Source organism: Carcharhinus amblyrhynchos, chromosome 3, assembly GCF_965287045.1.
Source record: "Carcharhinus amblyrhynchos chromosome 3, sCarAmb.v2.hapA, whole genome shotgun sequence".
Classification (NCBI taxonomy): Eukaryota; Metazoa; Chordata; class Chondrichthyes; order Carcharhiniformes; family Carcharhinidae; genus Carcharhinus; species Carcharhinus amblyrhynchos.
This window is the reverse complement of record NC_137326.1, coordinates 98,020,245-98,045,097: the sequence shown is the minus strand read 5'-3', so window position 1 is coordinate 98,045,097 and position 24,853 is coordinate 98,020,245. Positions and strand designations below refer to the sequence as shown.

The following is a 24,853-nucleotide window of genomic DNA, read 5'->3' as shown; positions in this document are numbered from 1 at the left end:
GGTGGGGCTTAACTGCAGGTGAACATCTTAAGAAGTGTATTTTTTCTTGCTGCATGTTACCTAAGGCATTCCAGTACTGAGTGTATAAATGACAAAGGATTCAAAAGATTGACTCCTAAGATATTACATTCTGCTGACTATAGTGACTCCATTCTAACCTAAAAATAACAGTGGGATCAAATTAATATCAAATATCAGTCTTCTATGCTCATAAAATCCCTTTTAATTAACTGCTGCCATTTAATGTTATATTCTGTTTACTTTTGTTTGTGAATATTATTATGTTGGAAGATCAGAGAATTGGATTTTTATTCCAAGCTTAAACAAACAATAAATATTAGTTGGGTGGAAGGGTATAATCATGCCATGAAATTGAACATCACGAAGCAATCACACTGAATAATCCACTGCGAATTAAATTTCAAGCATTTTTCTGATATATCATGAATGGTGTCAAGCATTTTCAAAAAAATGTATGCATTCGAGTTATTACATTTAAAATAATATCATCTGGATCAACTATCACTGAAGTGTTCACTGCCCAATCTCTTGAGGATTCCACTGGTAATATTAAGTTCTCATATTCACTCCACAAATGCAATTTTTTCTGCACTTTATATATTACCTATGTTGACATATGTTCATGTGTGGCAATCAGTTAATAAGCTTGCCGTGATGACATTGCAATTCTAGAGCTTCAATATGGACATCATTATACATCAGCTTCATAGAATGTGATTCATTCACACTCATCATTCTGCCACCGTAAGAAATAGAAGCAAAATTTCAAAAATCACCAAATATTTCTTAGATAAAATAGAACTGTGGGCAGGGCTTAACATGTCCAAAATCCTGCAGCTCCGATCGATGCCTCCAACTGTGCATGCGCAGAAAAAAAAGACAAGAGTGCTTCTCCCCTGCCAAATCCCTCCCGGACTGGCTAATGCCTCCCCCAGCCCCCACAGGCAGTGCCCCACCCCCACAACATTACTGATCCCCTTATCCCCCCTACCCCATCACAGCTCCCTACCCCCTCCCCCCACCGATTTCAGGCAGCGTGGCAGCGGACCCCTCTTCTCCCCCCACACCAGCTCAGTCAGAGTAGCAGCGAACCCCCCTCTCCTGGACTAATCTCAAGCACAGTGATCCCACAACCCCCACACACAACTGATCTCAAACAGAGAGTTGTTGATACTTGGCAATTAACTCCTCACTAACTGGAGCGCCCAAATTCGGGCTTTTGTGGAGCATATCTGTTCCATATTGATACTGAATGGGCGAATGCGGTGGTAAATGGGGAAGTGCTGGTAAAGTTGGGCATGCAGCACATTAATTCAATTTAAATACATGCAAATTGTAATAGCTCCATGGAGGCAAAGGTCCTGTCATCAAAAGTTTCTTTATTTACAAGATACACCACACAACAGTGTGCGTCCAGTTGCTCCCTGCTATAGTAGGCAGAGAGACTGACATACCTTCTTTAAATAGGGAACGTGAGGATCCCTGATTGGTCGATCATTTAGGAGTTCATATCTCACAGGTCAACCTCATTTGCCTGACTGGAGTCATCACACCCCTCCTCCCCAAAGTCAGAGAAATCCTCTCGGTTTGATTTCCTCAAAGATCTTTTCCTCCTTTTGAGCACCGGGTCTCGATCCTCCAACTTGGCCTCTGCCATTGGCAGGATGTATTTGTTGGGCGCCCATCCCTTCCGCAGCGAATGTCAGAGAGTTGGTTCCTCTTCCACTTCTGGCTGTAGGGGGACCACTCAAGCTTTGTGCCGTATCCATCTTGGATTCTGAGGTTCCCACCAGGGGTAGTGGAGAGTCAGTGCTGGCCTGTCGAGGAGGACTCTGCTTGTCCCAGGACTGCAGGGCCAACTCGGCTCAGGAACGGGTGGTGAGTTTGAGGCATGGACCTGATCCAGGTTTTTCTTTACCACTGTTTCGCCCAGGCTTACTCAGTAGGATACTGGTCCCGTCTTGAACTTGAAAGCAAAAGTTTCTTTATTTACAACATACACTATACAACAGAGTGCTCCCAGTGCGCTCCCTGTTACAGCAGGCAGAGAGGCTGACATACCTGTTTTAAATAGGAAACATGAGGCTCCCTGATTGGGCCATTAATTAGCACTCAGTTAGGGAACTCTTTTCCTGTTGAACCAAATAAATGAAAGCAAACTATCTTAAGGACAACTCAAAAAGGGCAGCCCCCTAAAAGGAGGGGAACCACTCAAAACAAAAGATAAAGCGGAAAGGAAACTTAAAACATCAAGTTAAAATGTGATACACCCAGACCCTGCGGGCATGGAAAGTATTAACAATGCCCTCAGACATCAAGGACTCAATCAGGGAGTTCATACTGCAGCAGTCCAACTTTGTTTGCCTGATTGAAGTCATCACGCAAATGCATTTGAACGGCCGTCGCGCCTGTTTCAGATACGGTCCTGATCATGGCCATTTTCAAGTCTTGGTAAAGGGGGAACTGGCGCAGAGACAGGCGTGGATTGATTATTTGCCTTATGTCCGCTTTTGCCAAGTTTCCGCACCCAATTATGGGCACAACACGATGGTAGAATCAGGTCTATCATATCAGTTAATTATTATAGATCTGATTTTCTCTAGATTCATGAAGCAGGTTATAATCTGGTTATACAGCATGTCAGTAACCTGAGCACTTCCAAGATTTGCTCTTCAATGGTAATATTATCATGTTAAGCACTTAGGATCACACAATCAATCTCGAGAATGGAACTTAATTTTTCTTTGTTCAGACACAATCATACCATACTTTGAAGCCAGTTTATATTCTAATTTTGTGTCTCAGAATTTCTCCATAACTTTTATTGCTCTCTTTCCCGAAAATCTGTCAGTGCTGAGGCATTGTTCCACTGACAGCATTGACAGTAAGCGTTAGTGGATTACCACTCTCAGTGCATTGGCTCAGCAGGAGCACTTGTGGCTCTGAGTCTTAAAACACATTCCAGAGACTTGAGCACATAATCTAGGCTGCCTGTCTTTCAAGTAAGAACATCAAACTGATCTCACTTCTGCCCTCTCAGATGGATGTAACAAATCCCATGGCACTATTCAAAATAAAGCTGTAGACTTCTCCTGGTGTTCTGGCTAATATTCATTCCTCAATCAATTAAAGCATTTAATTGCTCTTTGAACCATCTTGCAGTGTGCTAATTTGCTGCCTCATTTTATACATTATATAGAAACATGGAAATAGAAGCAAGAGTAGGCTATTCACCCTTCAAGCCTGCAACACCATTCATTTAGATCATGACTGATCATCAGATTCAATATCCTGATTCCACCTTCCTCCCATATCCCTGGATCGCTTTAGCCCCATGAGCGACCAAAATGAAATCATAGAATTCCTACAGTGCAGAAGAGGCCATTTAACCCATCGAGTTGGTACCGACTCTCTGACAGAGTATTGTACTGAGGCACTGTCCCCCACCCCATCTCTCTAACCCCACATATTTTCCATGGCTAATCCATCTAATCTACACATCTTCGAACATTAAGGGACGGTTTGGCATGGCCAATCCACCTAACCTGCCGGAGCACTCGGAGGAAACCAGTGCAGATATGGGGAGAATGTTCAAAGTCCATAAAGACAGTGACCCGAGGCTGGAATTGAACTAAGGTCCCTGGAGCTGTGAGGCAGTAATGCTAACCACAGTGCCATCGTACCATCCACAACAGTAATTCTGCTTTAAAAATACTTCAGTGGCTGTGAAGCACTTTGGGATATCCTGGTGTCATTAAAAGGCATCATATAAATGCCAGCTTTTTATTGCTTTACAGGGGGGAATTGTGACACCTGATCTAATTGTCTCCAATGCTCACTGATGAATCAGCTAAGTTACAGAGGGGCCATTGTTATTGCCCTCTGAATACTGAAGAGGAAAACATTCTGAAAACTTTGCTTCTGTTTTAATTTTGCTAAATTCAATCTAACAATGACCAGTTTCTGTAATTGGTGTTTAACCGTCCCTCATCAAACCTGACATGAATTCTTCTTATGTCTTAACCAAAAAATATTATGACCTAGTAAATTTACTTTGATGTTGTACAAATTTAGTTGAATTAAGTTGTCACATCTGTATTTGGCAAGAAGATTGATATTTCCAAAAAAAAAAGGAAGCTGTATAAATAATATACATATATTTATTAGATTTTACTGCAATTGCCTGAACAATATTTAGGGACATTTGTATTCTGTTGCCCTCTACTGGTGGCTACAAGGATGGTTTCATTGTGATTTCCCAGTAGGCAAGAACACTTCTAAAATGTTAATATAAATGTTTACTCTTTTGTGATCAGTGCAAATGGGGAACAATTTTCTGGAAGGGCAAGGTTCTTCTAGATTTTTTGCCCATCCCCTCGCATCCAAATTTTTCCAACTTTCTCCCCTCATTTCCTGAAGGCACAAATTCCTAATTCCACAAGCTGTAGCTGCTCCCTGCAGTATTCCCCCTCCCTCCCCCCCGCATCCTATTCTGTCCCCCTGGTGGGCATTGCACAAGTGCCAGTTTAAACAATAAGCGTCATAAGCTATTCAACAACAGAAGGAATCATAGCCAAGTGCAATGCCACAGGATCAAAGAAGTGCAAACAATTCGGGAGCTGGCTTCAGAATCAGCACAGCTTTCTCAATTGTTAAGTGCAGGATAAGTAATTACTGAACTTTCCAAAATAGACAATGAAATTATTAGGTTTGTGTAATTGACTTCCGCTGTACTGATAAATGATCAGCACCATTTTCCCAATATAAATAGCTTCCCATGAGATGTGTGGATGGTATAGTTTTTACCTGATGTCTACATGGTTCACTGATCAAGACAGGGAACTAATGCTGCTTTATTTATTATCCCAAGTGTCCTGGATCAACTGTAATGCCTCTTCCACCCAGCTGAACTTACACAACCCAGCACTGACTGAGAACGGGATCAACAACAACCTGCGCTTATATACCATCTTTAATTTAGTAAAAGGTCCCAAATCCATTCATTGGGGAGCTGCCCCTTTTAAGTTGTCCCTAATTTGATTTTGTTTACTTGGTTGGACAAAAAAAGTTCCCAAACTCATTTAAAAATGCAAAATCAGACATTTGGTTCACTGTTTAAAAATAAGGCGTTGATCATTTAAGACAAAAATAAGGAGAGTTTTTTTTTCTCTCTCAGAGGGTTATGAATCTTTGGGATTCTTCTTCAAAAGATGGTGGAAGCAGTCTTTGAATATTTTTAAGGTGGAGCTAGATTGAATCTTGATAAGCAAGAGGGTGAAATGTTATCAGGGTAAGTGGAAATGTGGAGTAGAAGTTACAATCAGATCAGATCCTATTGAATAGTTAAGTAGACTCAAGGGGCTGAATGGCCTTCTCCTGCTCCTGATTCATATGCTTGTACATATTGACATTAAGCCACATAGAGATATAGGACAGATGACCAAGAAGGAAGAATTTAAGGAATGTCTTGCGGAGCAGAGAGGTGAAGAAGCTGCGAGGTTCTAGGGAGGAAATTCTAAAGACAGAACTTAATGGTTCTCTGTCACTGGGTTTGTAAGAGGGAAGTTCATAATATTCTCCAGGCGGCCTTCCCCTGACCTGTGTACAATTTGATGTACGACACTAGGTGAAGCTTAAAGGTGGTCTGACTCCCCCCCAAACTTAACCCAATTGGGATCCTTAAGCAGCCAATTATTAACCACTTGTGGGTTGCTTCCCACCCAGTTTCAATTTTGGGAGGTGTTCAAGATCAAAGGAGTAACCGGGAATATTACCCTGCTCAGGCCCCCGGTGGGGTAGGGAGCTCCCTCAAGGTGCCCCTTTACATATATTTCTCCACGGATGCTCCGTCCCCTCTGACCTCTTCAAAAAGATCCTCACCCTCTCTCTCCTACCTCCAGGCCTCACCTCTCCTACCAGCCATGCAACCTCTCACATTTATCTGGCCGTGGACACTGGAATTTATAATCTGGCCTTGTAGTCCCAGACCTGGCCACTGCTGCCCACTGGTGCTGATGAGATTGCAGAGCTACTGAGTGATCAGATTGGCAAGCTGTTCTCTGAGGTGGGACTCCCATGCTACTAAAGAGTCAAAGTGCCATTTCCAGCCGATTAACATTTCAATGGCGGCAGGGCTGGTGTGAACAGGAGGGCTTCCTTCCCCACTCACTCTTCAGATGGGGATGGGTGGGGGAAACCACATCAATGGTGGAATGAAGGATAATAGGACTGCATAAGTGGCTATAATTAAATAAATATTATAATCCTGGAGGATTACATGGCTGCAGGAAGTTAGCAATCACAAGCCTGAGACCATGAAGCAATTTGAATACCAGGGTAAAAAAAACTATATTCAAGGAATTGCTAAACCGGAGCTGATTTATATCCATGACCACAGGGATGGTGGGTGAAAAATAAGAATACCAGGGGTTGAATATTGGTTGTGCTGAAATTTATGCAGTATATAAGTAGAGGCAAGTCAGGAGAGCATTTAAATAGTCAAATTAGGATTAACAAAAGTGAGGATGAAGGTTCCAGTGTCAGATGAGTTGAGGGAGAGATAAGGTGGCCTTGGTGATGAAGAGGATATGGGGTTGGAAGCTCAGCTCAGAGTTAAATAGGACACCAAGGCTGTAAACAATCTGCTTCAGCCTCAGTCAATGGCCAGGAAGGGAGGAAATCAATGGCTTTGATCTTCCCAATATTTAACTGGCAGCGATTTATTCTAATCCACTGGATGTAAGACAGGCAGTCTGACAAATCAGAGGCACTGGAGAGATTGTGAGTTATGGTGTTGAGGTAGAGTTGATCTGATTGTGAGAATTTGAAAATTTGATATTCTGCAAATACCAGTTCATTACGAAGGGAGTAGTCAACTATTCAGTGCTATTAAACACTGAAGTTGCTATTAGAATACAACAGGGTGATTGACTAATTTGGTACATCACCACACTTCTCATATTTTTGCATGTGGCTACAACATAAGCCTAAAATCAAAATAAATACATAAAATTGAGGAAAAATATTTACTAATCTTATCAAAAAGCTCACCTATTCCATTAACCAATGATTCAGATACCTTTCCCCCACACAGCTGTTTGATTACACTCAGGGGTCTCAGTTCTCTTTTATTCTTCATTCCCACACCCTGCATCCTTCAGCTTGGCCTTGGGGAAAGTTTGATCTCAATGCCTTCCTGCAGAGTTCAGACCTCTCCAAGTGTTCTCCTTCAACTCATGCCGGCTTTTCCTCCTGCTCACAGCCACTGCCTGCTTCCAGCAGTCCAGTTCTGTCCTGCTGTTACCCCTGAGATGCCCATTTCTTCCTAAAAGCTTCCAAATCCTACCCATACTCTCCAGCTGAGATATTTAAATCCCTCCTCTCCAGTGAGAGATCCCACCTGTTCCATGGTGACAGATCACAGAGCTTTCATTACTTAGATAACCAAACACGACTGAGAACTCTGAATATCAGCCCCCGAAGACTTCCCAGACCTTGCAAATGCTCCAAAATCCCAGGTTCTTCACTGCTGCAAGCCCTTTAAATCCCAAGTATTTCTTTCAGAGGCAAACTCACTGAAGTACTTCAGGCTCAGGCCTTCCCAGATTTCTCTGTGATTACAGATCCATATTCAGGGATATAGCCCAACTCCAAACTAATGGTCACAAATCCCAGCACTGACCCCCTTCCTATTTCTAAACCGCAGTCCCCTGTGTATTTACAGATCCTGAAATTGCCGTTGTACCTTTCTGTAGTGCTCCAAGACTACAGGCCCATGTTGGGGCTGTTCACAGTGCCTTGACTTTCCCCTATTTAATTCAGTACATGACTCCAGGCCAAAACCCTTCCCACCCGAGATGTAACTGTTGATTTTCAGGCTTCCACCGCTCAAGGACAATCCTCCTGCAGCCTGAGAATTGAGACTGGGTGAGAAACAACCCGTAAATGGTCAGTAACTGGTCATTTAAAGACACCAACTGGGACAAAGGAGATCTCTTATCTCACACCTTGCCCTCCCCAAAGTACAATCATTGTGAGGTCAGGGTGGGCACAAAGCCAGAAGCAATTCTGTTGTTAAATTCATGTTGTTCTCTCCCTTCAAAAAAAACCTACTGGACCATAAAATTCTGCCCCACGTTTCCATTAATTTTAAACAATTTATTTAGCTTTGTACTGGTGGGTTGTGCTTATACTATACATTGGTTCTAGATTCAAAAATTAAAAAGTGTACATCTTACGTAAAACTAGATTTAGAAAGCATACTCACTCTTGACCAATCTCTCATCTGGAGCTGCTGCTATTTTCATATCACCTCTGAGATTGAGCCTCACTGATGTATAATGTCAACATCCAGGCCAACTCCCAGTGTCTTTTGCTTCTCGGTACCTCTCAGTATCTGATGGAACTCCCCTCAACCACTGAGAATGTTGAGAACCTAACAGCCTTCCAGATCTGTTTTAATTATCTTTCACAACATTTAAACTTTTGTATGAACCTCTAAGACATGGGTGGTCTCTCTATAAATATTCACATTCTCAAAATTCTCGCACCCCGTCCTAGCTTTTGAAAATTAATGAGATTTGTGGAATCCTGCCTATTGATAGTGGTGACTTCATTCAAATTTAGCTCATGAACCCACATATCAACTGCAGGTTACCTACGAAACATAATAAAGTCCCTCAGGAACCGCAGATCAAATAAACGCACTTAATTACTTATCTGATAGACATAAAACCACAAAAATGACACTGGATTCAATTATAATGTGATTTTAATTGTTCCCTTTATAAGATTACAGAAATTCCCTGTTGTGAAATATGAGGGAACACATGGTGGATGACACTCTTCACAAATTGTTGAAACTGTTTTACAATGCAAAACATTAACTTCTGTTCTTTTATTCAGCATTCTTTGAAATGCTTCATGAATATTTAATAGCTGTTTGATGACTAACTCATAATCACAATATTTATATATGTAAATTTTTCTTAATTCAGAACCTCCTGGTCAGTTGCACAATTAAACTCTCTCAAAGCTCAGCCAGTGATAGCACTACATATAAAGTCCACATTTGTAAGACAGAACGTCGATGAGTGGATAATCCTGTATGCGCCCAGGCCATTATTAAAGCCCAGCGGAAAATCTGCCCTAAATATCTATAACACTACCATGCAGCTGATAACTTTGACACAATTAAGAGCTAAAGTACACCTCCAACCTATGTTACTGCGAGCAAAATTCGGATGACACAGTTAATGCTGTAAAGATTTTAAATCCCAAATAAACCTTCAACTTACTGACAAATGTATTGAACTGTCCCTTTTCTTAATGGACTGTTTCACTGATACAACCAGTTGTCACAAAAAGGAAAAGCAAATCAAATGTCAGTAAGTTTGAGGGTCAAATTCAGGCGTTTGAATTTCTGTACATTAGAGGTAATGGGTGAGTGGGACTCGGGGTGGGTAAAAAAGGGCTGCAGACTTTTGGATTAGGATGGAGATTTCTCAAGATTTTTGTTTTGGAATAGTTGAGTTTGGAGATAAAAGTATGATGAGGGTTTCAACAACTAATGAGTTAAGACTGGGTGGAGGCAGGAAATGTTATAGGGATGAAATTAGGCAGTTTTTGTGACAGAGAGGTTATGGGATCTGTTTGGAAGGTTGTGAACAATCTGATTTAGCCTGACAGTGCTCAAGGAGGCAGAATGAAATTGGCGGTGAGGAAATAGAAATTATAGTATGTGCTGAAGACAATGCTTTTCCTCTTCCTCGAAGTGGATAACTCCATCGTAACTAAGTGACCCATATAATAGTTTGATAGAAAAGCTCCCAAAGCTCATCAACTGAGATGAGTCATTAGTTCAAATTATAGTTAATAAAAGTAGATCTTAGATATCAGTTTCCTTTTTGACATCAGTTTCCTTCATTGTTTGTCTTGAAAAACCTATTATCAAAGTGTTCAAGCAACTGGATTTATTCTGAATCCAAATTAATAATCTTTATTATCTTGTAGCTACCTTCCCTACCTACCTTTGCATATTTATTTTAGATATTTCCCTTAGTTTTCAGATTTCATTCTTCATGTGATAGTTGGCATCTTTCCTGTGTTCTTGTAACCAAGAAATGGAACACTTGGCATAGCACAAACTATTTAGGAGGTAATATGCCAAATGGTAATCCCTAGTTTTAAGATCAGGAACTGAACTATTGTTGGTTCAATTCCACAGAACTTTTTTTTAATTTAAACTTCCTCTGGGCATCTTGATCATCATGTAATAAAAATAATTTACTAGTTACGTGAAGTTGTGTGAGCTTGTTCAAGAAAACTGCAGCACAGGTGCAATAGACATTACTGCAACTTCACAAATGACCCCCATTATTCATCTGGAGACTTACAGCAATTGGCTACAATATGGAATGTAATTCTTCAAGGATAGAGATCTTACTTGTAGCTTTTCTTGTTACAATTCGTCCTTTGAACTCTTCCCATTCAAACATTATCCAAGTGCAGCAGGATTTACCCTGATTCAAGTATACTTTTTATCTACATAGCTGCCAATATATTTTAGCTGGAATTAACTTTTGTTTAGTTTTTTAAAAAGTCTGAATAATCTCCCTCCAATGTATTTAGTTACTGCATTCTGCTGATGGAAAACATTCACTTCAGTCATGCTTTTACTATGCAGGTGAAATAACCTTTGAAAATGTTGTAACATTCTGGGAATTAAATAAAAACTGTTGACAATTCCCAGTTTTCTGGTGAAATTTCACTGTTAACACAGCCATGCAGAATGATGAGAGTTTAACAATCTGTCAAAAGTGCAAGCAGGACAAAATAACAAGATTCTATCACCGCTGATGAATCACATTTCTGTTAGTAAATTTTCTTCCTTCCTTGTTCTTACTTCCATGGCATTCCTCTGCCTTATAGATCCGGTAACATTCTTTTCTGTTCTGAGCTCGTGTTTGTGGATTTTTGATTTCCTCAACCACCATGCAGGGAAACCAACCTTTCTCTCCATCGTGCAAACGGTCTCCTAATATCCAGCCTGAAAGGCAAAAGTTACTCTTAATTATTAAATTCTACTCACCCAGTTTATCAACTCGCAATAAATTACACACTTTTCAAAAACATTTTGAATAGACTTTTTTTTTAAAAACGATGACATTTTTATAAGTGTTTGTGTTTTTATTGAGCGGAACTCTTGGACAAGATGGTCTTTTTCACTTCTGGTATCTGCTGTCACCATCAATGACTTATAGTTCATTCAAATCAGGGACAGATTAAAAACTAATCTCTTTATGGTACACCATATTTGAATAAAATTTGGCCCCTTATAAATCTAACTAACAAGTAACATATTAAGATATTGGAGGAAGCAGTCTGAGACAAATGTATGTATATCCAGGAATTAAACAACATTTCAAGACCTATTGAACCACAGTATCATTAAGTCCCCAGGTGCATCACTTGTTAATGATTTACTCATTGAAGGAACGGTAGTAGAGGGAAACATTTCAACTTTACATATACTGAGAAAGACTTTGGGCCCAATGTACTGTATTATGAAAAAAGCTTTTTCAACTTGGGTTAGCACAGGGTAGATTTCCAAACACTACCAAATATCTGATTCATAGGGAGATTGCACCACATCAGTTGCTGACCCTATATGGAAACAGGCTTCTTTTCTAACCCCAATCCTATTTCATACAGTCATTAATTCCCCCCCACCTTTCATTTTAATTTGAAATGTACCTTTGTTTCCAAATAAGATCAACACTACACTCCTTGCATCCCACATTTTGACTTCCTTCCCCTCCTCACTTTACATGACAACTGTCCTTGCCCACCCTACCAGATGTAACTGATATTCTTCACTTCAAATTCACAATGGTAGCCTTCCCCTACTCCTCCGCCCCACCTCCACCACTTCGTCCCAAACAGTTTATGTCAACACTTCTCTTTATGCGGCACAATTCTCCCTCCTCCTCCACCAGAAAATATCACAGCCAACATTCCTCTTCCCCCAAGTATCACATCTATCCATTGTTTTTTCCACTTCATTAGCCAATAGCTTCTCCATTGTATTGATGACCATTCTTGCCTTCATTATCATCAATTCCTCACAAACAGAGATTCCACAGTGGATGAGAAATGGCACATGTTCCAATTCTCACTTTTATTAAGCAATGGCTAAATCATTTCAATTATTGGTAGAAGCAGCATTCAGCAAATAAGAGACTACTCTCCAATGATTTCTGATATATAGACTCTGTAGTGCAATCGGTTAGTGCATTCAGCTGTTAATTGAAAGAATGGTAGTTTGATCCCACCTAGGGTTGAAGCACAATTGTCTTTCACGAAAGAGGTCTCCACTGATTTCCATCAAACACAGGAAGGCAGGCCAAACCTTCAAAATACTAACTGTGAATATGAAACAATTGGATGTATTTTATTTCAATTTTTCTTTTACAAAATGGGGAAGATTTTGAATCTAAGAATGCTGCCAAACCCCACGTGACCTGATTTTAAGCCAAGACTTCATAAGTTATATTATTAAATCTCATTATTGCAATATCTTTTGGTTGTTTCCTATTTTCAGAACTTTCCAACCTCATTTATTTCATTGTCATGACACGTTTCTCATCTGGGAATTAACTAATTCAAGATTCATTGGATATTGGGGCTGATAGGTGCAAAGTAATACCGGAGTGGTTACCTGAAACAGGCATTAGACCCCTTATTTACATATGTTTTATTTTGATGCCTGTTTCAGACTCGACTGAAGGACACTACTGTTTCTCCTTAGCTGATCTGGTGCTTGCTTTCTGCCCACATTTTAGACCTTAGGAGGTCACATAATGGCTGAAAAACAGGGTACCATATGGCCCAATTTAGTCCTGTTGTGTGTGAGAGGATTTTTTATGTCAGAGATTTTTAATAATCTGGTTCTTATTCTTTTGGGCTAAAGATATGGCCATAGGATTTTTTTCCTATTGTTCCTTACATGAAGATAATGAAGAAAAAGGATGTGGCTAAGTAACACTGCCTTGGAGCCTACTTCCTTCCAACTTTACCCTCATTCCCTCCACAATATTGCCCAAATCCTCCCTTGCCTCAGCTTATCTTCTGCTGAGGCCCTCACCTCATGCCTTTATTAATTCCATTGGAGACTATTCTAGCGCAAATCCTGGTCAACCTCCCATGCTCTGTCTACTTGAGCCCATCCAAAAAACTCTGCTGCCCATGTCCTAACTTGCACATCATTCTGTTCCCCCATCACCCTTATGTTTATTAACTTACAGTGGTTCCCAGTCAAACAACAAATTGATTTTAAAATTCTCTTCCTTGTTTTCAAATCAATCCATGACCTCACCCCTCACTACTTCTATAGTCCCACAGCCCCAAGAGAGTCCAAGATATCTATGCTCACCGAATTCTGACTCCTTGGGCATCCTTAAATTTATTCACTCTGCCATTTGGTGGCTATCCTTTCAATTGCATTTACTCAAAGAAACATAGAAAATAGGAACAGGAGAAGGCCATTCAGCCCCTTGAGCATGCACTACCATTCGATGGCTTATCTTGGCTGATCTTTTACCTCAATGCTATTTTGCTACACTTCACTATATTTTTTGATGTCTCTATTATCTAGAAATCTATTATCTCTATTACTTGAAGACTATTTGTCCATTGTTTGAGTGAGATCTTGGCCCCTTGATGAATAAGACTCACTTCAGTCCTGGATTATGACAAATGGATAGCAGTCTGACATCAACCAAGTCAGACAAAGCAGTGGGAGTCAATTGGATTCATCCCAGAATTCCTGAAGAACATCAGGTTACAGGGAAGGAAGAGGCTAGCCAAGCTGTTTCCCAACATCCACAGCAAGGGCACCATTCCAAACATCAGATGCCAATCCAAGGTAGTTGCCATTGCCAAGCAAGTAAAGTCACTTAACAATCCGTACAACTACCATCCCAGCACCTTCTCTCAATATATAATGTCTTGGAGTTCATTTTACCCCAATCCTGGAAGCAGCAATGCTGCCCAATAGGCAAATTAATTTACTCTCCAAAATTATTTGCTGTAAAAATACTGCAACTAATCAACTCCATGATAAGTGACTGACAGTTTGGTCTGCAACTTGGGAGGTCAAACCAGCTGCCCACACAAAACAAACAACAAACTCCCACAGGGTTCAGTCCTCATGCCGGCTCTCTTCAACGTATAAACCCGTGAACACCCTCCCACAAAATCACAACTCTACGCAAATGCTGATGATTTGGCCATGGTTTTCCAGGAAAAAAGAGCTTCAGGACAATGAGAAAACAGTCACTGAAGATCTATGTTCTCTGCAAGCTGGCTTTGATCAAATACTGCTAAGAGTTTCTTTTTGGCCTTCCACCTGAACAACTCAAACACTAGGGATGAATTTAATCTTTAGTTCTGAATCTGACCACCCAATCATGACCCAACACCAAAATACCTATATCAGTGTCGACTGACATTACCTACTGGCAACATCCCCAGAACACCAGAACCAAGGTCAAAACGAGAGTAAATCTCATACAGAAACCTACATGTATTACCTGGGGCAGCACAGTCAACACACTATCACTGCTTCATTCACTGTGGTCTACCCAATAGCAAAGTACCATTGCTCAACCTGGGTCAAGAGCTGCCACACAAACATACTAGATATCCACCTCCAGGAAACCAACAGAAGTATTTCTGGAATGTTGAGGTGAACTCAGGTTGAGCAGCTTCCTATGTTAACACATATTGGACCTCCTGATGTTAGTAGAAAAACATCCTTCTCAAAGAACACCATCAGGTGATAGCAAACTAAGCTCGCTCATTGACACAGGACCTTAAACAACCCAATGCACTCATCTGAAAACATGTATACCCTAGTGGTATACACTACACACCCTACAAACTGACAACACTCTCAATAGGACACCCTCAGTTGACTGCAAAGATCATCAACCGTAAATTGGTAACCGGTAAGTAATGAAGTCCTAGGATTCAATCTTTCAAAGAAAATCATGGACAACAATAAAATGAGGATGGTCCAGGAAAGATATGGCCATTAGCTTCACAGGTGGAATGAATGTGAGAATAGATTAAACTGTGACTGTGGGCATCCAAGTTAGATTGTCACCCATGTACTGAACATCTGCCCCGAAAGATTAATTCCTGATATCATTGAATCAGAAAATCTTTACAGTGCAGAAGGAGACCTTTCGGGCCCATTGAGTCTGCACTGGCTTATTCCCATTCATGATGCGGCAGCTGAAGCAGTTGGATAGATTGTACATCTCACCATCAAACAATAACAGCTTCTACTGTTATTGTTGTGGATTGCTGCTTGGGATTGTGATGTGGTGGCCATTACGGAGACTTGGATGTCTCAGGGACAGGACTGGGTACTTCAGGTGCCAGGTTTCAGATGCTTCAGGAAGGACAGGGAGGATGGCAGAAGAGGTGGTGGACTGGCACTGTTGATCAGGGACAGTGTCATGGCTGCAGAGAAAGAGGATGCCGTGGAGGGACTATCTACAGAGTCTCTGTGGGTGGAAGTTACAAACAGCAAAGGGTCGAAAACTTTGCTGGGTGTATTCTATAGGCCGCCCAACAGTGACAGGGAAGTTGAACTGCAGATAGGGAAACAGATTCTGGAGAGATGTATTAATAACAGAGTTGTCGTGATGGGAGACTTCAATTTCCCAAACATCGACTGGAATATCCCTAGGGTAAGGGGTTTGGATGGGGAGGAGTTTGTTAGGTGTGTTCAGGAAGGTTTCCTGACACAGTGTGTGGATAAGCCTACGAGAGGAGAGGCTGTACTTGACCTGGTACTGGCGAATGAACCAGGGCAGGTGATGGATCTCTCGGTACGAGAGCATCTTGGGAATGGTGACCATAATTCTATCTCCTTCACAATTGCATTGGAACGAGATAGGATCAGGCAGGCTAGGAAGGTGTTTGTCTGGAGTAAGGGGAGATACGAAGAAGTCAGGAAGTTACTTGGACAAATAAACTGGAAGGAGGCGTTCTTAGGGAAAAGTACCGAAGGAAGGTGGCGGATATTCAAGGAATGTTTGTCTGGAGCTATGCATGACAACGTTCCGATGAGACAAGGGGGTTTTGGTAGGTCGCGGGGACCGTGGTGCACGAAGGCTGTGTTGAACCTAGTCAGGAGGAAAGGGAAGGTGTACAAAAGGTTCAGGGAACTAGGAGAGGTTAAGGATCTTGAGGAGTATAAGGACTGTAGAAAGGAGCTTAAAAGGGAAATTAGGAGAGCCAGAAGGGGTCATGAGAAGACCTTGGCGGGTAAGATTAAGGAGAATCCCAAGGCCTTCTATAAATATGTGAAAGGTAAAAGGATGAGACGAGAAGGGATAGGACCTATAAAAGGTGAAGGGGGAAAGGTCTGTGTGGAACCAGAAGAAATGGCAGAGGTGCTTAATGAGTACTTTGCCTCAGTATTCACGGTGGAAGCTGATCTGGGAGATTTTGCTACGGATTTGCAGCAGATGGAAAAAGATTGAGTTTGTGGATATTAAGGTGGAGGATGTGTTAGAACTTTTGAATTCTATCAAGATAGATAAGTCGCCAGGACCAGATGGGATATACCCCAGGATACTGTGGGAGGCGAGGGAAGTGATTGCAGAGCCCCTGGCGATGATCTTTGCGTCGTCAATGGAGACGGGAGAGGTTCCGGAAGATTGGAGGATTGCGGATGTAGTCCCTATTTTCAAGAAAGGGAACAGAGATAGCCCGGGAAATTACCGACCGGTGAGTCTGACCTCAGTGGTTGGTAAGCTGATGGAGAGGCTTCTGAGGGACAAGATTTACGAGCATTTGGAGAGGTTTGACATGATCAGGAATAGTCAGCATGGATTTGTCAAGGGCAGGTCGTGCCTTACAAGCCTGGTTGAGTTCTTCGATAATGTGACTGAACACATTGACGAAGGAAGTGCCGTGGACGTGGTGTACATGGACTTCAGCAAGGTGTTTGATAAGGTCCCCCATGCAAGACTTCTTGAGAAGGTGAGAGGGCATGGGATCCAAGGGCCTTTGGCCTTGTGGATCCAGAACTGGCTTGCCTGCAGAAGGCAGAGAGTGGTTGTGGATGGGTCTTTTTCTGAATGGAGGTCAGTCACCAGCGGAGTGCCCCAGGGATCTGTTCTAGGACCCTTGCTGTTTGTCACTTTCATAAATGACCTGGATGAGAAAGTGGAAGGATGGGTAAGTAAGTTCGCTGATGACACGAAGGTCGGTGGTGTTGTGGATGGTCTGGAAGGATGTCAAAAGTTGCAGCAGGACATAAATAGGATGCAGGACTGGGCGGAGAAGTGGCAGATGGACTTCAACGCGGATAAATGAGTAGTCGTCCATTTTGGCAGAACCAACGGGATGAACGAGTACACTATCAAGGGCAGGAGTCTTAGTAGTGTTGAAGAGCAGAAGGATCTTGGGGTCCGGGTCCACAGGACTCTTAAATCGGCCTCGCAGGTGGAAGAGGTGGTCAAGAAGGCGTATGGTGTACTGGCCTTCATTAATCGAGGGATTGAGTTTAGGAGTCGGGAGGTAATGCTGCAACTTTATAAGACCCTTGTCAGGCCTCATTTGGAGTACTGTGCACAGTTCTGGTCGCCTCACTCTAGGAAAGATGTAGAAGCTATTGAAAGGGTACAGAGGAGATTTACAAGGATGTTGCCTGGACTGGGAGGCATGCCTTATGAAGTTAGGTTGAGGGAGCTGGGTCTCTTTTCCCTGGAGAGACGAAGGTTGAGAGGCGACCTGATAGAGGTTTATAAAATGTTGAGAGGAATGGATAGGGTGGATTCTCAGAGGCTATTTCCCCAGGTTGAAATGGTCGCTACGAGAGGACGCAGATTTAAGGTGCGGGGAGGAAAGTACAGAAGTGATGTTAGGGGTAAGTTTTTCACTCAGAGGGTGGTGAGTGAGTGGAATCGGCTGCCGTCAGTGGTGGTGGAGGCGAGCTCGCTGGGGTCTTTTAAAAGACTTCTGGATGAGTATATGGGGTTTTATGGGATTGGGGGTTATAGATAGGTGTTGATGTGATTGGCGCAACTCGTGGGCCGAAGGGCCTGTTTGTGTTGTAGTGTTCTATGTTCTATGTTCTACTGCCAAACAAATATAAAAAATGATTCAAACATTCGGGATTTCCTAAATTAGAGGCCAGCTGTCATGGTTTACATTACAGTCTGCACATACATGCTGTGCAAAATGGAAGAAACATGGAGCTCTCAGAGAAAGTGGGCCCTCAGAGTGAAGACAATTGAAGGCTGATGCTGAAGATGCTGGTGATGACACACAATTGCCAGCCATTTGCACCATCTGTCAGGATCTGATTCAGGAACTTGTCATATAATACATCTTAGACCTTCTCTTTCTTCATCATTTCTTCAACACAAGTGCCCTCATTTACTGATTTGACAACTACTTCCTGACTGTCCAAAAGGAACACTTACGTTTATAAAACACGTTTCATGACCACTGGATGTCTCAAAGTTAATGAAGCGCTTTACAGCCAATAAAATAATTTGAAGTATAGTCACTGTTGCAATATGGGGAATATGGGGGCCAATATACAAATAACAACCTCCCACAAGAACCAAAGTGATAAGGATAGAACGAATCAGATAATCTGATTTTATTTCTGGTGATGTTGATTGCGAAATAAATATTGGCCAGGTCACCAAGCACAACACTCATGAAATAACACCTTAGGACGTTTTATATCCACCTGAGAGGGCAATTGGGGCCTCATTTTAACATTTCATCTAATAGGCAGTGCCTGTGACATTGACAGTACATCACTCCCTCAGTACCATACTGGATGCCAGCCTTGCTTTTAGCATTCAAGTCATGGAAGAGACTTGAACCCACAACCTTCTGATTCAGAGAGCTACCAACTGAACCATGGCTGGAAGCTGCTACTCTAGTTCAATGTTTCAGTGTGCAATATCATTCACCACAAGAATATTCTCTGGATACCATGCAAATTAAGTGGTAACAAAAAGTTCTTTCCTCTCACGCAATCTGTGTGTTTTGTTGCTATTTGCCACTGTCGTGTTTCTCTCAACATCCAACTAATGTGTACTATCAATTGTTCATTGTGCTCCTCTTGTGAGCTGCAGTATTAAACAAAGAGAACCTATCACTGTAGGAACTGGAATAAAACCAACAATGTTAGAGAGTTGATAGTCCAGTACAAGGTCAAGACAGTTGCTTACTTAATTTATGAATTTGCAACTGTATTTTGTAATAGAAAATGAAATTTACCATCTATTGTCCATTCCACAACATTGAGGATGTCAGCAGCTTCCAAAGAGAGTTCATCAGGTTCCTGTGCGGTGTACCTCTGGACACACTGTACCTGGGGACAATCTAGTAGACACCACAGAACATAAGTGAGATTGTAAAGGAGCAATGGCAATGCTTTGATTATCTACAGCTGGACATGTAGCCTGCCTCTGAACATTCCTCAGAAGCCTCTTTTCATTCATATATTTGTCTGGAAATTTGATTCCATTGTGACTAGCTTTTCATTGCTATAGATATGGTTTTGCTTCCAAAATGGCATCTGTGGCATACGTACACTTTTGGTGCTAGCTACGCTAGATGCCATTTTGGTGAAGGCATTAGCATGTACTTAGGTAGCGTCTACCAGAAATAAGCAAATAGGCAAAATGTCAATCATTGTGTAATGCTGATTTGATGGCAGTGCTGTCATTTTGGAGCTCAGTGCTTTAAATAAAGCCATTTTTTAAACTTGGACAGCTGAATGTATGTTCAACTGTGCAAAGGAAACTACAACTGCACAATTTCAAGGAAAACTGTAAAACGAGGAAATAGAGTATTGATTTAATCTGTTAATTCCTTCAGGGAGATGATCAATATTTTCAGGTTAGTTGTTAACAGAAATTCCCATGGCTCTTGCTCCAATTTTAGAAGTAATTGATGACTTCTAGAGTCTACAGGGATGATACTGCTCATGTTTTAGGACATTGTCCTGACTTTAAAGAATCTGTACAAACTACTTACTCCCAGACTTGGGTGCAGAGAGTTGCTGGAAGAGGAAGAAGGACTGTTAGGATATTATCTACTCAGTGAGTTAACAAAGCAATTCCCCTACCTGAAACTCACTGAGGAACAGCATTTCAAATGTTTGCAGCTTGCTAACATTTCTCACTGAAATCTTGCTGTAGTCTCAGCTGCAGTTTTAGAACAGAGCAAGGACAATGTTGCTAGTGGTTTTGAAGGTGACTTGTGACGTTGAAAGTTTATGCATGGGCTCCTTCCAAGCTGGAAGAGGTGATATTTGCAACAGCTCACCATCTAACCTGGCCAACATGAGGGCACAGCTACATGGTCAGGAGCTCAGAGTAGGACAAGGAGGAAGAAAAAAAGGAAGCAACTAGCAAACCCATTTCTGACAAGGTTGGCCATGATTGACTCTTCTGATTGCAATTTCAATAACCGCAACCTCAATCCCCCATTTGCTAAGTCCCACACCATACATTCTCTTTGGTGCTGACCATCACAGTGTTGTCTTGGCCACAACAGTGAGAGAAAAGCTATCACAAAATCACACTCCAAGCCAAATTTATGAATCAAACCACGCCTTCAACTAATCATCCTCATGCATTCCCTCAATGCAGGTCTTCTTTATGCTGCGTCTGTCCTAGTACTCCTATGTAGTTCTGTCTCAGTGACTGCAGCATGCCTGACGGAAGGAAACTGATCTTCAGAGATTAAAACAGCAGACAGTCTTGCAGGACAACCCTAAGCAGCTCTGGGCCTTGAAGCCCTGGCTTCAGACTGTATCATCTTTGCATGGGCGGTAGCAGTCTGGGCCTGCTGACAGGCAGCAGCACTAGCATAGTGTCAGTTATGAAAGGAGAAATGCTGTGAACCCAAAACAGGGCAGATAGCTATGTTCCATAGTACTATTGCCACACTACTGGCGGCTCACCTCAGCGATCCTAACAATACGTTGGAGAAAAGAATTACTGGGCTGCTATGAATTACTGTAAGTTTTTCAAAAACTGATATTGTAGCTATGGTGGCAGCAGCCTGTGCCTGCAGGACAACAAGCTCATCTGGCATGACTTCTGTTGGATCTTCTATTACAGCAGCCATACAATGGGTAATTTCTGCTAGTGCTGCAGTGGAACTTGCAATGCTAGTCATTACATGCTGGATGGATGCACAAGTGCTCTCATGTGCTACTTCCATGCTATGAAGGTGGGCTTCAAATTCCACAGAAAGCCCTGTGCCAAGTTTGTATTGGATTTCTCTTTGCTCCTCATTTCTGTATACATACCCAACAGTTTTCTATGAGTTTTTCCCAGTGGGAAATATTTATCTGAAGCCTCTGCAACAGAACTCATGTACAACATTACCCAATTATGAGTTGTTTACTGCCCTACCACATTGCTCCCCACCTCAGCTACAGTTCACCTGCACCCTGTGTCTCACTATGTGTAGGTTTCTGAGGTAGGCACAATGTCAATATTTGAGATAGCTCTGCAAGTGTGACTGCATCTCTTCAGGATGAGTGTAGGGAGCTTCCACCGGAATTAAATAGAGTAGGCAGATTGCCAGTCAGTGTGTAACACTGATTTGATGCCAGCACTGTCATCACTTTCTTCCTGCTCTTCCACCACTGCCTAGCCAGGTTGCAGTTCTTGGGTTTCAAGAAGGAGAAAGGCACAAGGGTGCAGTGCTGGTGAGAGGCTGCAGGGGTGTGGAGAGGGGAGGAGGAGTGTACGGGAAAATACGGTGCATGTTTGTACCAGCTGCGGCTTGTAAATCAGAAGAAATTGTGCAATGGGGGTGATGTGAAAAAGAGGATTAAGTATGATGACACTGTCACATTCAATGATTTTCGACCCACCACTAGTCACAGTCTCAGTAATGCCCAACCCAAAAATGGCCAGGGGTCAGGAAATGGACATGAGTCATTTTGCCCTGCTATAGAGAGAGAAGTGAGTCAGTGAGTGCTTGGATGGTGTGATTATCATGAATGCAAGCGTGATGCTTGCAGCATTGCTATGTGTGTTGGGGTGAATTGAAGCTCTGAGTATAAGTTGTGAGTCATTATTGATAAAGATTGTTGATCAGTGAGCAGTGTGTGAAGCTAGTGCAGTTTATGGGATACAGCATTTTGAGATGCGTTAGCTGACCCCAAATTTGTGAGGTCTTTTAAATTCTTGTGGCACTGAACAGGTCTTTGATTAGAATAAAATAAAAACAAAAAATGCTAGATAAACTCAGCAGGTCTGACAGCACCTGTGGAGAGAAACAGAGTGCTCCCCCTGATCAGGCATGTAGCTTCTCAAGGCACGTTGAATGCTACAATAATTCAGATAAGTAAACTACATGCTGCACAACAGAAGTAGTGCCATTGCATTGCAACCCCACATCCAGAGTTTCCTACTTTCACCTTCGGGCAAGGTATGCAGTCAAATATTAAACATTTGCACTGAACAATAATGATTAATCTAACAGTCATTTATTTGACCTTATTTCTTATGCATTAATGGAAATTAACAGTTTTCATTTCTGCCATCTAGCTCTGTGTCTGATATAATGCAATTCTGGTGCAGGGTAAAGCTGCTTCTACTTTTGGTTGGTCACAGATGGATCCCAGAAGCAGGATTCCACTCTTGCCTGCTCATGGAATGTTGGCGTAAGCCAGGGGAGAGAAAAAACACCTAATCAAAAGGTTGGTTAGATACCTGGGTAGAACTAAATGAAAACATAAAGCCTTACCCCAATGCAGTGAGCTGGGAGAAACATACTTTGTTCTTCGGTTTGGAGCAAGTGAGTGAACCCAGCGTTTTTTATCACTCCTGCAAAGTAGATTTGTGGGCAATTAAAATCAGTGAAATAACTCATGAAGAAAACAGGAAGGTAGAGAGGAGACCTTAGAGGAAGTATCAGCTGTTATACTTTTCTATATATCTCAGAACTGTAGAGAAGCTTTGCAATTTTATCCATAAAATCCCTTCAGCAATGGACTGAGAATCATTTTTTGTTTGGCCCATTATATTTCCAAAAGACACTTCAGTACCAACATCATTTTATAATAAAGTGGCAATTAGTGATGGTAAAATTTCAGCTGATAACCAAATTGGCAAACGGTAGGCATATTTACCCTGTGAATTTGATTATTTGAACGGAATTTCTGCCATCTCTAATAAGTGTTGGAAAATGTGAAGAAGAAGCAATACTGTTCACTCAAAATTATTTCCATTTGCTTCTTGGTAAGTTGTTGTCAAGTTAATTTGAGCATTGGGAACATAATATATTCACCGTGATAGTAGAATAGGCAACTGTGCAATATAACAAATATAATTTTTTTTTAAGATAAATTGGCTGCAATTCTGAATAATATGCTCTTGGATTTAACTGCAGACAGCGGTTCATTTAACTCATATAGTTACAGGAGATACATAAATCCACAGCCATTAGTGTCACAGATCCTATAGTTAAAAATATTAGTGAATAAAGCACAGTTCACCCCTGCACTGATCAACAAAGTGATTTTGATTCTGATAGCAGAAATGTTGGGTCCACTGGGGTTTCAAATCAAACAGATTTGTGAAGAATTTTAACAGCAAAACCTTTTAAAGATCTTCTATCTTGTGTATTATTAGAATATAATTTGCATAACCTTTTACTGAACAACTGTCTGCTGATTTATTTTTGCCATGATTCCTTTCAAGATTAAGTGAGATGAAAGCCAGCCCTGCTGTTCTCAGAGATATTTATCACATTCACAAATAAGTAAATAGGGAGGAAAAATTATACGGAGAGATTAATTTTGCCAGATGGTTGTCACATCCCACAGGCAGAAGTGTTAAAGAATCATAGCTGCACATTCTGATATGGTGAAGGAATGATCAACCTCAGAGGTAGCAGGATCCACAACCCAGCACCATTAATACACGACTTTATAGAGCTTATTAGGAGGCCAATAATGAGAGTATCTAGAGATCTAAAAAAAAAGAAAAAATACATACGCCAACAACTCGAGATAAGGTGAAAAATGTTGGAAATACAGACAGGTGATTCTTTGTTAGGACTACTTACACTAAAATCCTTGTCCAAAATATTAGCTTGCCTATTCTCCCTGATGTTAACAGGCTTCACCTGGTTCTCTGGTTTAAGGGCTGGGGGAGAGGTGGGGGGAGGGGTGCATGGGAGATAGAATTAATTTTATCCTTAAGTTATGAGGTAGGATTGGAAGGATTCCCTAGAAATTCGCAAAACTTGATGTACATATCCAGAAAATTTCAATTCATATTTCTTGCACAGCTCTGTTGAGGTACTTACAGTGACTTTGCTTTCAGCATATATTGGACCTCTCGATCATTGTTGTTCTCCAAAAGTCGTAGCATGAATATATTTGCAAGTGCCTGACCCTGGTCCTCTAGTTCTTGGACCCGAAGGAGTCCTCGAAGTGCATAGTCAAACACTTCATATCTGTCACCACTAGAAGAAAAAAAAATTACAGTGAAGAACTATACTGAATAGCCCAGTGAAGAATTTCTGCAGGACTTGTCCTGTAAAGCATCTCTGATTTAAAGGACAATTCTAGAATTATTAGCAAAAGACAATCATTTTCCATTCCTTAGTGACATGTGTGAGAGGCCTGAATAATGTTCCATTGTAAGATATTTCACTGATAACACAAGTAAACTTTCTTTAGTTCTGCTAGAGATACTTTAGGGTGAATGTTACACTCTGGAGCACAGAAATGGAAAATTGTATGTATCATTTTAAT

The 24,853-nt window shown here is 41.5% G+C and overlaps 1 protein-coding gene across 1 annotated transcript in view; it reads right to left on the bottom strand.

Moving 5' to 3' along the window:
- Positions 1–8,807: 8,807 nt before the first annotated feature.
- Positions 8,808–24,853, bottom strand: part of LOC145341466 (ephexin-1-like) — an 81,585-nt gene continuing 65,539 nt past the window's right edge. The window contains exons 13-16 of the mRNA XM_080186431.1: positions 24,403–24,561; positions 22,837–22,916; positions 19,342–19,446; positions 8,808–11,068 (exon numbers count right to left, since the gene is read on the bottom strand). Coding sequence (XP_080042557.1) covers positions 10,869–11,068; positions 19,342–19,446; positions 22,837–22,916; positions 24,403–24,561 — 544 coding nt within the window. The 3' untranslated portion in view covers positions 8,808–10,868. The remainder of the gene's footprint in view (positions 11,069–19,341; positions 19,447–22,836; positions 22,917–24,402; positions 24,562–24,853) is intronic.